The sequence below is a fragment of the Oryctolagus cuniculus genome, chromosome 18 (genome assembly GCF_051225735.1).
Source record: "Oryctolagus cuniculus isolate XC-2025 breed Fujian yellow rabbit chromosome 18, ASM5122573v1, whole genome shotgun sequence".
NCBI classification, from domain to species: Eukaryota; Metazoa; Chordata; class Mammalia; order Lagomorpha; family Leporidae; genus Oryctolagus; species Oryctolagus cuniculus.
Window position 1 is genome coordinate 7,979,870 of NC_142884.1, and position 13,074 is coordinate 7,992,943.

At 59.7% G+C, this 13,074-nt stretch overlaps 1 protein-coding gene across 1 annotated transcript; it reads left to right on the forward strand.

The window, feature by feature from the left end:
* Nucleotides 1–811: 811 nt before the first annotated feature.
* On the forward strand, nt 812–12,686 carry LOC138846621 (sialic acid-binding Ig-like lectin 12). The gene is made up of 13 exons (XM_070062950.2): nt 812–1,042; nt 1,291–1,348; nt 1,423–1,806; nt 1,990–2,268; nt 2,500–2,635; nt 2,756–2,771; nt 9,438–9,594; nt 9,669–10,052; nt 10,233–10,511; nt 10,950–10,997; nt 11,398–11,655; nt 11,724–11,859; nt 11,968–12,686. The coding sequence occupies exons 1-13, from the start codon at nt 812–814 to the stop codon at nt 11,999–12,001; spliced, it is 2,400 nt and encodes a 799-aa protein (XP_069919051.2). The 3' UTR covers nt 12,002–12,686.
* Nucleotides 12,687–13,074: the final 388 nt, after the last annotated feature.

Consider the following 13,074-nt stretch of genomic DNA (forward strand, 5'->3'; position numbering starts at 1 on the left):
CCAATGTGTGATTATGTGTGAGTGTGTGTGGCAGGGGTGGGGAGGGGGTGTAGGAGGATGAAAAGACTAAGAGCTGACATCAAGTAGGGAGCGCTCACGAAACCCACTGCGGAGTCTGCCGCCATCGGACCAGGCTGTGAGGAGTCTGCCGCCATCAGACTGGGCTGTCAGATTCTGCCACCATCACACTAGGCTGGCCCGAGCACGAGAGGGCGCAGGTGAGAGCGCTGACGTCACTGTCACCCTCAGGAGCCCACACAACAGCTGCGCCCACAGACTCTGGGCAGGAGAAGGCGCAGCACATCAGGCCCTGCCCCCGGATGCTGAGGACCGGGGAAGGATACAGCGGGGAACGCGGAGCGGGCGCTGTGTCCTGACTCCGCGGTCTCCCTGCTCGGCGACCTTGCTGCCTTGCTCCACACCTGCGTGGACGCCCCTGGCCGGCCTGTGCCCAGGAGGACGGTTTCCTAACGCGATGTCTGCAGACACCCACGGCCGAGTTCTGGGTGGGTGATGGCCACGTCCTTTATCCCTGATGGTTAACCTTGACTGCACAGTCATCACGGGGAAGATGTAGCCTTCGTCTGCCCGTCGTCACACTAAAGTCTCTCTTACAAAGGAGAAGGCGGATCATGGGTTTCCTGGCACCCTCCCTGGACTCCACGAGGTTGGGCCCTAGACTGAGCTCCACGGTGGCTGCCTGGCTCCGGTCGCCTTTGGGGAACCCCGCTGGGTGGGAGAACGTCTCCCTTGGGACAGCCCGTCCCGAGTGGGCCCGAGCTTCGTGGCTGGCACACAGGACCTCCGGGCCATGAGGACCCACGTGGGAGGTGCCCCAGCCCCGGCCGTCCCCGAGGACAGAGGCCCCCACCACCACGACACTCAGGCTGCAGACGCCCTGATCCTGCCAGCTCTGACTGCTGCTCGGGAATCCAAGCGCCGGCTTCTTCCCAGTGCTCGGGGCTCCTCCCTGGACGGGGGCCGCGGAGCTGCCCCCTCGCCCACGCCCCGGGACTGGCCCTCGTGTCTTCTCCCCATCTGCGTCCACCCCCGGGGGACCTCACTCTGATCTGAACGTGACCTGGCTTCTCCCGCCTCGGGGACCCTGAATCTCCACCTGCAGTGTCTCTGGGGGTGGGAGGACGGCTGGAGTCAGATGACCCCCGCCTCACTCGCTGTCCCACGTGGGCCCAGTTCCCCTTAGGCGGGGACCACAGCTCTTGCTCAGCCCCGGCTTCCTGTCGAACTGCCTCGGCCCCACCCCACGCTCCGGGCACTTCCTTCCCACAGTGCGTCCTGGACATCGACTCTATGCTGCCCCTGCTGCTGCTGCCCCTGCTGTGGGGGGGTGAGTGGGCTGGGGGAGGGGGAGGCACAGGTGGGGGCCGGGCAGTGGCTGAGCCTCAGTGTCCCCCTGCCCAGGGTCCCTGCAGGAGGCTCCCGGGTACGAGCTCCAGGTGCAGCGGTCGGTCACGGTGCAGGAGGGGCTGTGTGTCTCTGTGCCCTGCTCCTTCTCCTACCCCACGTCCTCCCGGGGTTCCTCCAGCCAAGTCTACATCTTCTGGTTCCGGGAGGGGGACCACATTTACAAGGATGACCCTGTGGCCACAAACCATCCACAACGGCCAGTGAAGACAGAGGCCCAGGGCCGATTCCACGTCTCCAGCGACCTCCGGACCCCCAACTGTTCCCTGAGCATCAGAGACGCCAGGTGGGGGGACACAGGGTGGTACTTCTTCCGCGTGGAGACAGGACGTGATGTGAAATACAACTACGCTGAAACGAAGCTGTATTTGCATGTGACAGGTATGGCAGGGGATCCGGGTGAGGCCGGGGGCTTGGCCACCCCGTAGTAGGTCAGGGACAGGGTGGGCTGGGCTGCTGAGAAGGGATGTGGGGTCAGGAGCCAGCCTGGGGCCTGAGGCCCGGGTTGCTCTCAGGGTCGCCCTGGTCCCCACCCTGGGCCCCAGAACCTGACTCTCTGCCCAGCCCTGACCGAGAAGCCTCACGTCCACGTCCCGGCACCCCTGGAGTCCGGCCGCCCCACGCAGCTGACCTGCAGCCTGCCGGGCTCCTGCCCCGGGGGGAGACCGCTCTCCTTCTCCTGGGCGGGGGAGGCCCTTGACTCTCGGGACCCCGGGACGCTGCGCTCCCCACTGCTCACCTACACGCCGAGGCCCCAGGACCATGGCACCAGCCTCACCTGTCGGGTGGACCTCCAAGGAGCTCAGGTGACCACGGAGAGAACCATCCAGCTCAATGTCTCCTGTGAGTGCTGGGGCAGAGGGGACAGCTGGGCCCCCGAGGGCGGTGGGAGTGGTGTGTGTGCATGTGTGTGTGCACATGTGTGAGTAACGCATGTCTGTGATGTGTGCTTGTTTGTGTGCATGTGTGAGTGTGTGCATGTATGAATGAGTGTGCATGTGTGTGACCCTCTTTGTGCAGAGTGAGACAGGGCAGGATGGGAGGGGTGGACCCTCAGCCTCTCCCTTTCCCCAGCAAGTCCCTCTGCCTGCACCTGTGAGCCCGAGAAGCAGGAGGGCTCCTGGCCCCTGGTCCTCACCCTCATCAGGGGCTCCCTCATGGGGGCTGGCTTCCTCCTCACCTACGGCCTCACCTGGATCTACTACTCCAGGTGAACCGCCCGGCTGCCCTGCCTGCCCTGCCCCGCCCTGCCCTGCCTGCCCTGCCCTGCCCTGCCTGGGGTTGGGAGTTAACGTGGCCGACTGTGACGAGGCTCCTGTCTGCACTGTAGGTGCGGAGCCCCCTCCGTCTCAACTCAGCACTGACAGGAGGACGGGAGCTCAGAGCCACAGATGCGGGGACGCACTGTCAGTCTCTCCATGAGACCCTCCCACCCCTGTTGCTCCTCCCCCACCCCTACTTCACCTGCCAATCCCCGCTGGTCCTGCCCCACCCCACCCCAGCTTCAGCTCCCACCCCTCTCTCCCCTCCCCACTTGGACCTCAGTGCCCCAATACCCAGAAGTTGCCTGGTTGACAGCTGAGTCTCCGGTCTCCCTGGCTCCCTCCTGGATACACCCAGATACATGGTGTGGTCAGGGGCACAGCATTTCTGTTCCAGTCAAGACCCCATCAGGGGCAGCTGTGCTGTGGCAGGCTCAGCCTCCACCTGTGGTGCCGGCATCCATCATGGGCGCCGGTTCACGTCCCGGCTGCTCCTCTTCTGATCCATCTTTGTGCTTGGCTGGGAAAGCAGTGCAGGATGGCCCAAGTGCTTTGTCCCTGCACCTGCGTGGGAGACCCAGAGGAAGCTCCTGGCTCCTGGCTTCACTGGGCTCAGCTTTGCCCATTGAGGCCATTTTGGGAAAGAACCGGCAAATGGAAGACCTTTCTTTGTGTGTCTCTATCGTTTCCTCTCTCTCTCTTTCTCTCTCTTTCTGTGTGTATGTGTGAGTATATAACAATGTCTCTCAAAAATATATAAATAAATAAGGAAGATTTGAAACATACTTCAACACGTATGATCTAAGGACACAGGCTAAGGGAAATCAGGCGTCTATGGCTCTGCCTGCATGACATGTGCAGTGCAGTCAGACCCGAGAGAAGAGAGAGACACGGGGACCAGGGAGAATGGGGTTGGGGTCCTGGGTGTGAGTTTTCCTGGTTGGGAGGATGAAGAAGCTCCTGGGACAGATGTGGTGATAGCAGCACAACAAGGGAATGGATTTAAACGGCACTGAACCACGTCCTGCAGAAGGCCTGAAATGATAAAATAATGTGAGATTTATTTATTTAGGGGCTGCATTGTGGTGTTGTGCATGAAGCCGTCCCCTGCAGTGCCGGCTGCCAATGTGGGCTCTGGTTCAAGACCAGGCTGCTTCACCTCTGATCCAGCTCTCTGCAGTGACCTGAGAGAGCACCAAAAGATGGCCAAAGTACTTGGACGCCTGCACCTTCATGGGAGACCCGGAGGAAGCTCCTGGTTGCTGGCTTCAGAGCAGATCAGCTCTGGCCACTGCAGACATTTGGGGAGTGAACCAGCGGATGGAAGAACTCTCTCAATCTCTCTCTCTCTCTCAATATCTTTCTCTCAGTCTCTCTCTCTCTCTGCCTCTTCTTCTCTCTCTGTTTAATTTGGACTTTCAAATAAATAAAAAAACTTTAAAAAAAAGTTTTATTTACATATCTGAAAGCCAGAATGAGAGAGAGAGAGAGAGAGAGAGAGAGAGAGAGAGAGAGATTGAGAGAGAGATCTTCCATCTGCTAGTTGACTACTTAGAAACAGCCAGGGCTGGGTCAGGTTGAAGCCAGGAGTCAGCAGCTTCTTCCAGGTCTCCCACATGGCTGAGGGGCCCAAGCACTTGGACCACCTTCTGCTACAGTTCCCAGGCCATACCAGAGAGCTGGATTGAAAGTGGAGCAGCTGGGACTCGAACCAGCGCCCAATTAGGATGCAGGCATCACGGGTGACGGCTTTATCTGCTATGCCACAACCCTGGTCCCTGAAATCATAAATGTTATTAAGCGTTTTATAGACACTGGTAGTAAATCACAGAGAAATGGGAGCTGGGGGCTCACATTCAATGGAAGCCCCATTGCAGTGAGAGACTGCGGAACCTGGGCCATCATGTCCCCCAGGGAGCCCTCAGAGTTCCTGCCAGGGACCTCCTACCCCAGTGCTCACAGGAACACCCAGACCCCGGGGCTGTCACCGTCCCCATCCTCCTCTCGCCTTTCCGTTTTGTCAGTCATGCGAAGCAGGCCGGCATCTCCTAAGACCGGAACGGAACATTTCCTAATCACGGTGCAAACCTGTTGGGCTCAGATACCGCATTGTGTTCAGATTTCTCTGTGCCCAGAAAGGCCCTGGCTGGCTGGTGCTTCACCACGGTGGAGATCCCACAGCTGCGAGTCCGTGGTGATCCGTGAGTGACGGGGACTGGCAGCACAGGCTGGCCCTTCCTCTGCCTTGGCAGCACCTCCCGCGGGTGTATCTGCACCACGTCCTCCTCGGGTTGGGGGGCAGAGGAGGGCGGCACCCTCAGGACAGGAAGCAGGTGCAAGTGTGCGCTGGACCCCGTGTGCCACAAATCCCCGTTCTTTCCCGTGACAGAGACTTCCGTGGTTGTCTCACTCTGCAGCCGCCAGGCTGGGGCCAAGGGGCCATCTTCCCTGGCCCTGTCTCTTGGCCGCTCAGCCCAGCCTCCCCACCCTGTTGTCGCGCTCCCCCACAAGGGGGAACCTCAGGGCTCCTGGCGCTTCCTCACCAGCTTCCTCTCAGCCTCTCAACATCTGGACAGGTGGAGCTGACCCACAGCGAGTTCCATCGCTAGGATGGAGGGAGAGCCTGCACGCTCAGGACAGTCTCCAACCTGGAGATCCGTCTCCTCTCGGGCCGGCTTCCTCCTGTGCTCACAGTGCCTGTGAACCCGGCTCCACGGGGTCACGTGCTCACGAGGGTAGACACCAAGAGCCCCGTGGTGCTGGGCCGGGGGGGGTGGTGGTCACTGAGCACATCCTCACGTTCCCACATTCTAACTTGGAGTGGACCTGCCAGGATGGAGCCTCCTCATAAGCCAGGACATGGACGCGTCCAAAGTCGCCATGGCCACTCTGTGTCTGAGGTCCATCCGAGGGAGGAGTGGTGTTGGCAGTGGTTGGGTGTTGCGGGGTTAAGACGGTGCTGGAGTCTCCATCCCCACACTGGAGCTCTGGCTTCCTGCTCCGGCTGCATCCTGATCCAGCCCCTGCTAACGTGCCCCCTGGGAGGCAGCCACGATGGCCCAGGGCTCGGGTCGCTGCCGCCCACACGGGAGACCCAGATGGAGTTCCGAGTTCTTGGTTTGACTGGGGCTGATCACCAGCTGTTGTGGGCATCTGGGGGTGGTGGGACACGAATGCAGCAACTCTCTGTGCCTGTCCCACTGCCTTTCAATCCAAATATGAAAATTTAAAAAAGTTAAAAATAATATGCAAGAGGGTGATGTGGCACTGCGGGTTAACGCCCTGGCATGAAGCTCCGGCTTCCCACATGACGCTTGTTTGAGTCTGGCCGCTCTACTTCCCATCTCTGCTGTGGCCTGAGAAAGCAGTAGAAGATGGCCTAAGTCCCTGGGCCCCTGCACCCACGAGAGAGACCCGAAAGAAGCTCTTGGCTCCTGGCTTCGGATAGGGGCTGCTCCGGCCGTTGCGGCCACCGGGGAATGAACCAGCAGGTGGAAGACTGACTCTCTCTCTCTCTCTCTGCCTCTCCTTCTCTCTCAAATAAATATATATAAGTCCTTAAAAAAACAATATGTCTTTGGGAAAAATGCACCTACAAATACACACACACACCCCTGTGAGATCAACTGAAGTTCTGGAATGTTCATTACTTTGGATTTTTTTTTTTCACTTCTATTAGGTGGGGCCTCGTGTCCCGGGGAGGCCCAGCCTGGCCTCCTTGCTGCCCTGGGGGCCGAGCTTCCCTGGTACAGGCTGTGGGGAAACCTGTCCTGTCTGTCTGTCTGTCTGTCTGTCCCTCGTGGCTTCTGGTTGCCACCCCCCCTCTCCTCACCCACCCCAGTGTTTCTCCCTCCCTACCCTAAGGATTTGTTTATTCACCTGGCCCAAGGGAAACAGCGCCAGGCTGTCTTGAGAGCCGACACACACAGCTGAGGCTGGCTGGCCCACCCAGTGGAGGGCCCTGGTGTGTCACGGCCATGGGGGCCTGGCCCGGGGCTCAGCTACTTTCCATCTGGAGCCCCTGCTCTACCCCTGTGCGTGTGCCACGGGCGTTCAAGGTGGCCGCCTCGTGGGGCCATGAACCCTGGGGCGGGGGAGACCCCGGCTGGATCCAGTGAAGACTGACAGGGTGCGCAGGTCACGTCTGTGATGGGAAGCTCCACCCCCCACTCGGTGACGTGACGGGGAAGTGGGTGCAGGGCCGCTGGGATGAGCATCAAGGTTGTGGCACAGAGGGAGAGAGCAGGGACCCAGCCGTGAGCTCGCCAAGATAGGAAGGGACGGTGGCCGAAGAGCACGGTGCAGTGTGTGTGAGTGTGTGTGTGAAAGTGTAAGTGTGAGTGTTTGAGTGTGTGTATGCCTGTGTGTGCTGTGAGAGAGTGTGAGTGTGTGATGTTGTCTCTGTGTGTGTGTCTGTGTGACTATGTGAGTGTAGGTGTGTCTCTGTATGTGTGTGTGTCTGTATGTGAGTGTGTATGTAAGTCTGTGTGTGAATGTATGTGTGTGAGTGTGTGGAGGTGACTGTTATGTGAGTGTGTTTGAGAGTGTGTGTGTCTGTATGTGAGTGTGTATGTAAGTCTGTGTGTGAGTGTGTCTGTGTGAGAGTCTGTGTGTGTGTCCTGTGAGTATGTCTTTGTGTAAGTCTGTGTGTGAATGTGTGTGTGAGTGTGTGGGGGTGACTATCCATGTGAGTGTGTTTGAGAGTGTGTCTGTGTAAGTGAGTCTGTGAGAGATGTGTGTGTGAGTGTGTGAGTTGTGTCTGTGTGTGAGTCTGAGTGTGTGAATTCGTATGAATGTGTGATTGTGAGTTTGTGTGTGAGTCTGTGAGCATGGGTGAGTCTGTGTGTGAGTATGTGTGTCTTGTGAGTGTGTCTGTGTCTGTGTGACTACGTGAGTGTGTGTGTCTGTGTGTGAGTGTGTCTGTGTGTGTGTCCTGTGAGTGTGTCTTTGTGTAAGTCTGTGTGTGAATGTATGTGTGTGAGTGTGTGGGGGTGACTATCCATGTGAGTGTGTTTGAGAGTGTCTGTGTGTAAGTGAGTCTGTGAGAGATTTGTGTGTGAGTGTGTGAGTTGTGTCTGTGTGTGAGTCTGAGTGTGTGAATTCGTATGAATGTGTGATTGTGAGTTTGTGTGTGAGTCTGTGAGCATGGGTGAGTCTGTGTGTGAGTATGTGTGTCTTGTGAGTGTGTCTGTGTGACTACGTGAGTGTGTGTGTCTGTGTGTGAGTGTGTATGTAAGTCTCTGTGTGAGTGTGTTTGTGTATGTGTGTGTCCTGTGAGTGTGTCTTTGTGTAAGTCTGTGTGTGTATGTATGTGTGTGAGTGTGGGGGGGTGATTGTACATATGAGTGTGTTTGAGAGTGTCTGTGTGTAAGTGAGTCTGTGTGAGATGTGTGTGTGTGAGTGTGTGTCTGTGAGTGATTTTCAGTGTGTGAATGTGTGATTGCTGGTGTGTCTGTGTGTGACTATGTGAGTGTAAGTGTGTGTGTGTATGCCTTGCGAGTGTGTCTGTGCATGGATGAGTCTGTGTATAGGTGAGTCTGTGTGTGTCTTGTGTGTCTGTGTGTGTGTGAGTGTGAGTGTGTGTGGCAGGGGTGGGGAGGGGGTGTAGGAGGATGAAAAGAGGAAGAGCTGACATCAAGAAGGGAGCGCTCACGAAACCCACTGAGGAGTCTGCCGCCATCGGACCAGGCTGTGAGGAGCCTGCCGCCATCAGACTGGGCTGTCAGATTCTGCCACCATCACACTAGGCTGGCCCGAGCACGAGAGGGCGCAGGTGAGAGCGCTGACGTCACTGTCACCCTCAGGAGCCCACACAACAGCTGCGCCCACAGACTCTGGGCAGGAGAAGGCGCAGCACATCAGGCCCTGACCCCCGGATGCTGAGGAGCGGGGAAGGAGACAGCGGGGAACGCGGAGCGGGCGCTGTGTCCTGACTCCGCGGTCTCCCTGCACGGCGACCTTGCTGCCTTGCTCCACACCTGCGTGGACGCCCCTGGCCGGCCTGTGCCCAGGAGGACGGTTTCCTAACGCGATGTCTGCAGACACCCACGGCCGAGTTCTGGGTGGGTGATGGCCACGTCCTTTATCCCTGATGGTTAACCTTGACTGCACAGTCATCACGGGGAAGATGTAGCCTTCGTCTGCCCGTCGTCACACTGAAGTCTCTCTACAAAGGAGAAGGTGGATCGTGGGTTTCCCGGCACCCTCCCTGGACTCCACGAGGTTGGGCCCTACACTGAGCTCCACGGTAGCCGCCTGGCTCTGGTTGCCTTTGGGGAACCCCGCTAGGTGGGAGAACGCCTCCCTTGGGACAGCCCATCCTGAGTGGGCACGAGCTTCACGGCTGGCACACAGGACCCTCGGGGAGACGAGGACCCACGTGGGAGGTGCCCCGGCCCCGGCCGTCCCTGAGGACAGAGGCCCCCACCACCATGACACTCAGGCTGCAGACGCCCTGATCCTGCCAGCTCTGACTGCTGCTCGGGAATCCAAGCTCCGGCTTCTTCCCAGTGCTCGGGGCTCCTCTCTGGACGGGGGCCGCGGAGCTGCCCCCTCACCCCCGCCCCGGGACTGGCCCTCGTGTCTTCTCCCCATCTGCGTCCACCCCCAGGGGATGTCACTCTGATCTGAACATGACCTGGCTTCTCCCGCCTCGGGGACCCCGAATCTCCACCTGCAGTGTCTCTGGGGGTGGGAGGACGGCTGGAGTCAGATGACCCCCGCCTCACTCGCTGTCCCACGTGGGCCCAGTTCCCCTTAGGCGGGGACCACAGCTCTTGCTCAGCCCCGGCTTCCTGTCGAGCTGCATCGGCCCCACCCCATGCTCCGGGCACTTCCTTCCCACAGTGGGTCCGGGACGGCGACTCTATGCTGCCCCTGCTGCTGCTGCTGCCCCTGCTGTCGGGGGGTGAGTGGGCCGGGGGAGGGGGAGACACAGGTGGGGGCCGGGCAGTGGCTGAGCCTCTGTGTCCCCCTGCCCAGGGTCCCTGCAGGAGGCTCCCGGGTACGAGCTCCAGGTGCAGCGGTCGGTGATGGTGCAGGAGGGGCTGTGTGTCTCTGTGCCCTGCTCCTTCTCCTACCCCACGTCCTCCCGGGGTTCCTCCAGCCCAGTCTACATCTTCTGGTTCCGGGAGGGGGACCACATCAGATACGATGATCCTGTGGCCACAAACCATCCACAACGGCGAGTGAAGACGGAGGCCCAGGGCCGATTCCACGTCTCCAGCGACCTCAGGACCCCCAACTGTTCCCTGAGCATCAGAGACGCCAGGTGGGGGGATACAGGGTGGTACTTCTTCCGCGTGGAGACAGGACGTGATGTGAAATACAACTATGCTGAAACGATGCTGAATTTGCGTGTAACAGGTATGGCAGGGGATCCAGGAGAGTACGGGGATGTGGCCACCCCATAGTAGGTCAGGGACAGGGTGGACTGGGCTCCTTAAGGCATGTGGGTTCAGGAGCCAGCCTGGGGCCTGAGGCCCGGGTCACTCTCAGGGTCGGCCTGGTCCTCCACCCTGGGTCAAGACCTGCCTCTATGCCCAGCCCTGACCGAGAAGCCTCACGTCCATGTCCCGGTGCCCCTGGAGTCCGGCCGCCCCACGCAGCTGACCTGCAGCCTGCCGGGCTCCTGCCCCGGGGGGAGACTGCTCTCCTTCTCCTGGGCGGGGGAGGCCCTTGGCTCTCGGGACCCCGGGACGCTGCGCTCCCCACTGCTCACCTTCACGCCGAGGCCCCAGGACCATGGCACCAGCCTCACCTGTCGGGTGGACCTCCAAGGAGCTCAGGTGACCACGGAGAGAACCGTCCAGCTCAATATCTCCTGTGAGTGCTGGGGCAGGGGGGACTGCTGGGCCCCCGAGGGCATTGGGAGTGGTGTGTTTGTGCACATGTGTGACTAGTGCATGTGTGTGATGTGTGCTTGTTTGTGGGTGTGTGTGTGCATGTATGCATGTGTGAGTGTGTGCATGTGTGCATGTGTGAGTGTATGAATATATGCATGTCTGTGCATGTGTGAGTGTGAGTGTGTGCATGTGTGTGAGTGTGTGGATGTGTGCATGTGTGTGAGTGTGTGCATATGTGTGACCGTGTCCCTGTGTGTAGGAGACAGAGACAACACTAACCTAGAACAGTCTGCCTGTGGATCTGAACGTGAGGAGTGCGGGTGTGGCGTGGTCAGCAGACCCCGGCCTTGCCTTGGGTGCCCCCCGGGTGCACGCCCCGACCACCCTCACCTCTGACAGGGCCCTCTCTCCCCGGCAGATGCCGTGCAGAACCTCACTGTCAGGGCCTTCCTGGGAAACAGCACAGGTACAGAAACCCTCTGCTCTCTGGGCTGTGCTGGGCCCTGCAGGAGTCCCCCCTCCCTCCTGCCCCACCCAGCCGCTCACCATGGTCCTGCATTGGCAGAGGCAGCCAGAGGGTCAGCTGCCTCCTCCCTCCTCACCCTCCCCTGCCCTGCAGATCTCATCTCAATCGTGCTGAGCGCCCCTAGCTTCGGCGTCCAGCCCATCCCAGCCATGGCCTAGTGCGCAGGCCAGCAGAGTTAAGTCCAGGCACCCTGGGCTCAGCCTGCAGGGCTCTCTCCTCCTCCTACCCCTCCTCCTCCTCCTCCTCACACTGCCCCTCCTCTCCTGAGGTTCAGTGGCAGAGGAGGGGAGAGACTCGTCCTTCAGCTCCCCACCTCTGACTCTCTGCTTCGCTCTCACAGCCCCAAGCACCCTGAGCAATGGCACGTCACTGCCTGTCCTCAGGGGCCAGTCCCTGCGCCTGGTGTGCGAGGCCGACAGCAACCCCGCTGCCCAGATGAGCTGGTCCAGGAAGGGCAACGCCGGGAGTCCCCCCCACGGCTCGGCGTCTGCGGTCCTGGAGCTGCCCAACGTGGAGGCTGCCGACGCAGGAGAATTCACCTGCTGGGCTCAGCACCAGCTGGGCTCCCAACACCTCTCCTTCAGCCTCTCTGTGCAGAGTGAGTGTCAGGGCGGGGTGGGAGGGGCCGGGGCTGGGGGCAGACCCTCAGCCTCTCCCTTTCCCCAGCAAGTCCCTCTGCCTGCACCTGTGAGCCCGAGAAGCAGGAGGGCTCCTGGCCCCTGGTCCTCACCCTCATCAGGGGATCCCTCATGGGGGCTGGCTTCCTCCTCACCTACGGCCTCACCTGGATCTACTACTCCAGGTGAACCCCCCGGCTGCCCTGCCCTGCCCTGCCCTGCCCTGCCCTGCCTGTCTGGGGTTGGGAGCTAACTTGGCCGGCTCTGATCCCAGCCTCCTGTCTGCCCTCTAGGTGCACAGTCCCCTCCATCTCAGCTCAGCACTGACAGGAGGACAGGAGCTCAGAACCACAGATGCAGGGCCGGCACTGTCAGTCTCTCCCTGAGACCCTCCCACCCCTGCTGCTCCACCCCCACCCCTACTTCACCCGCCAATCCCCGCTAGTCCAGCCCCACCCCACCCCAGCTTCAGCTCCCACCCCTCTCTCCCCTCCCCACTTGGACCTCAGCGCCCTGTCACCCAGAAGTTGCCTTGTATAGCTGAGTCTCCGGTCTCCCTGGCTCCCTCCTGGATACACCCGGATACACGGTGTGGTCAGGGGCACAGCATTTCTGTTCCAGTCAAGACCCCATCAGGGGCAGCTGTGCTGTGGCAGGCTCAGCCTCCACCTGTGGTGCCGGCATCCATCATGGGCGCCGGTTCATGTCCCGGCTGCTCCTCTTCTGATCCATCTTTGTGCTTGGCTGGGAAAGCAGTGCAGGATGGCCCAAGTGCTTTGTCCCTGCACCTGCATAGGAGACCCGGAGGAAGCTCCTGGCTCCTGGCTTCAGATCGGCTCAGTTTTGCCGATTGCAGCCATTTTGGGAGAGAACCAGCAGGTGGAAGACCTTTCTCTGTGTGTGTCTCTCTCATTCTCCTCTCTCTCTCTTTCTGTGTGTGTGTGTGTGTGTGTGTGTCGGTATATAACTATGTCTCTCAAAAAATACATAAATAAATGAAGGAAGTTTGAAACATGCTTCAACAGTATGATCTAAGGACACAGGCTAAGGGAATCAGGCATCTATGGCTCTGCCTGCGTGACATGTGCAGTGCAGTCAGACCCGAGAGAAGAGAGAGGGACGGTGACCAGGGAGAATGGGGTTGGGGTCCTGGGTGTGAGTTGTCCTGGTTGGGAGGATGAAGAAGCTCCTGGGACAGATGTGGTGATAGCAGCACAACAAGGGAATGGATTTAAACGGCACTGAACCCCGTCCTGCAGAAGGCCTGAAATGATAAAATAATGTGAGATTTATTTATTTAGGTGCCGGCACTGTGGCATAGTGGGTGAAGCCGTCCCCTGCAGTGCCGGCTGCCAATGTGGGAGCTGTTTCAAGACCAGGCTGCTTCACCTGTGATCCAG

What these genes read in the sequence shown, in the direction of transcription:
- LOC138846621 (XM_070062950.2), top strand. Translation starts at nt 812, where the DNA reads ATGAGGACCCACGTGGGAGGTGCCCCAGCCCCGGCCGTCCCCGAGGAC. An exon ending in CATCCAGCTCAATGTCTCCT is followed by an intron (nt 2,269 to 2,499) that starts GTGAGTGCTGGG and finishes CCCTTTCCCCAG; the next exon opens with CAAGTCCCTCTGCCTGCACC. An exon ending in GCTGCCCCTGCTGTCGGGGG is followed by an intron (nt 9,595 to 9,668) that starts GTGAGTGGGCCG and finishes CCCCCTGCCCAG; the next exon opens with GGTCCCTGCAGGAGGCTCCC.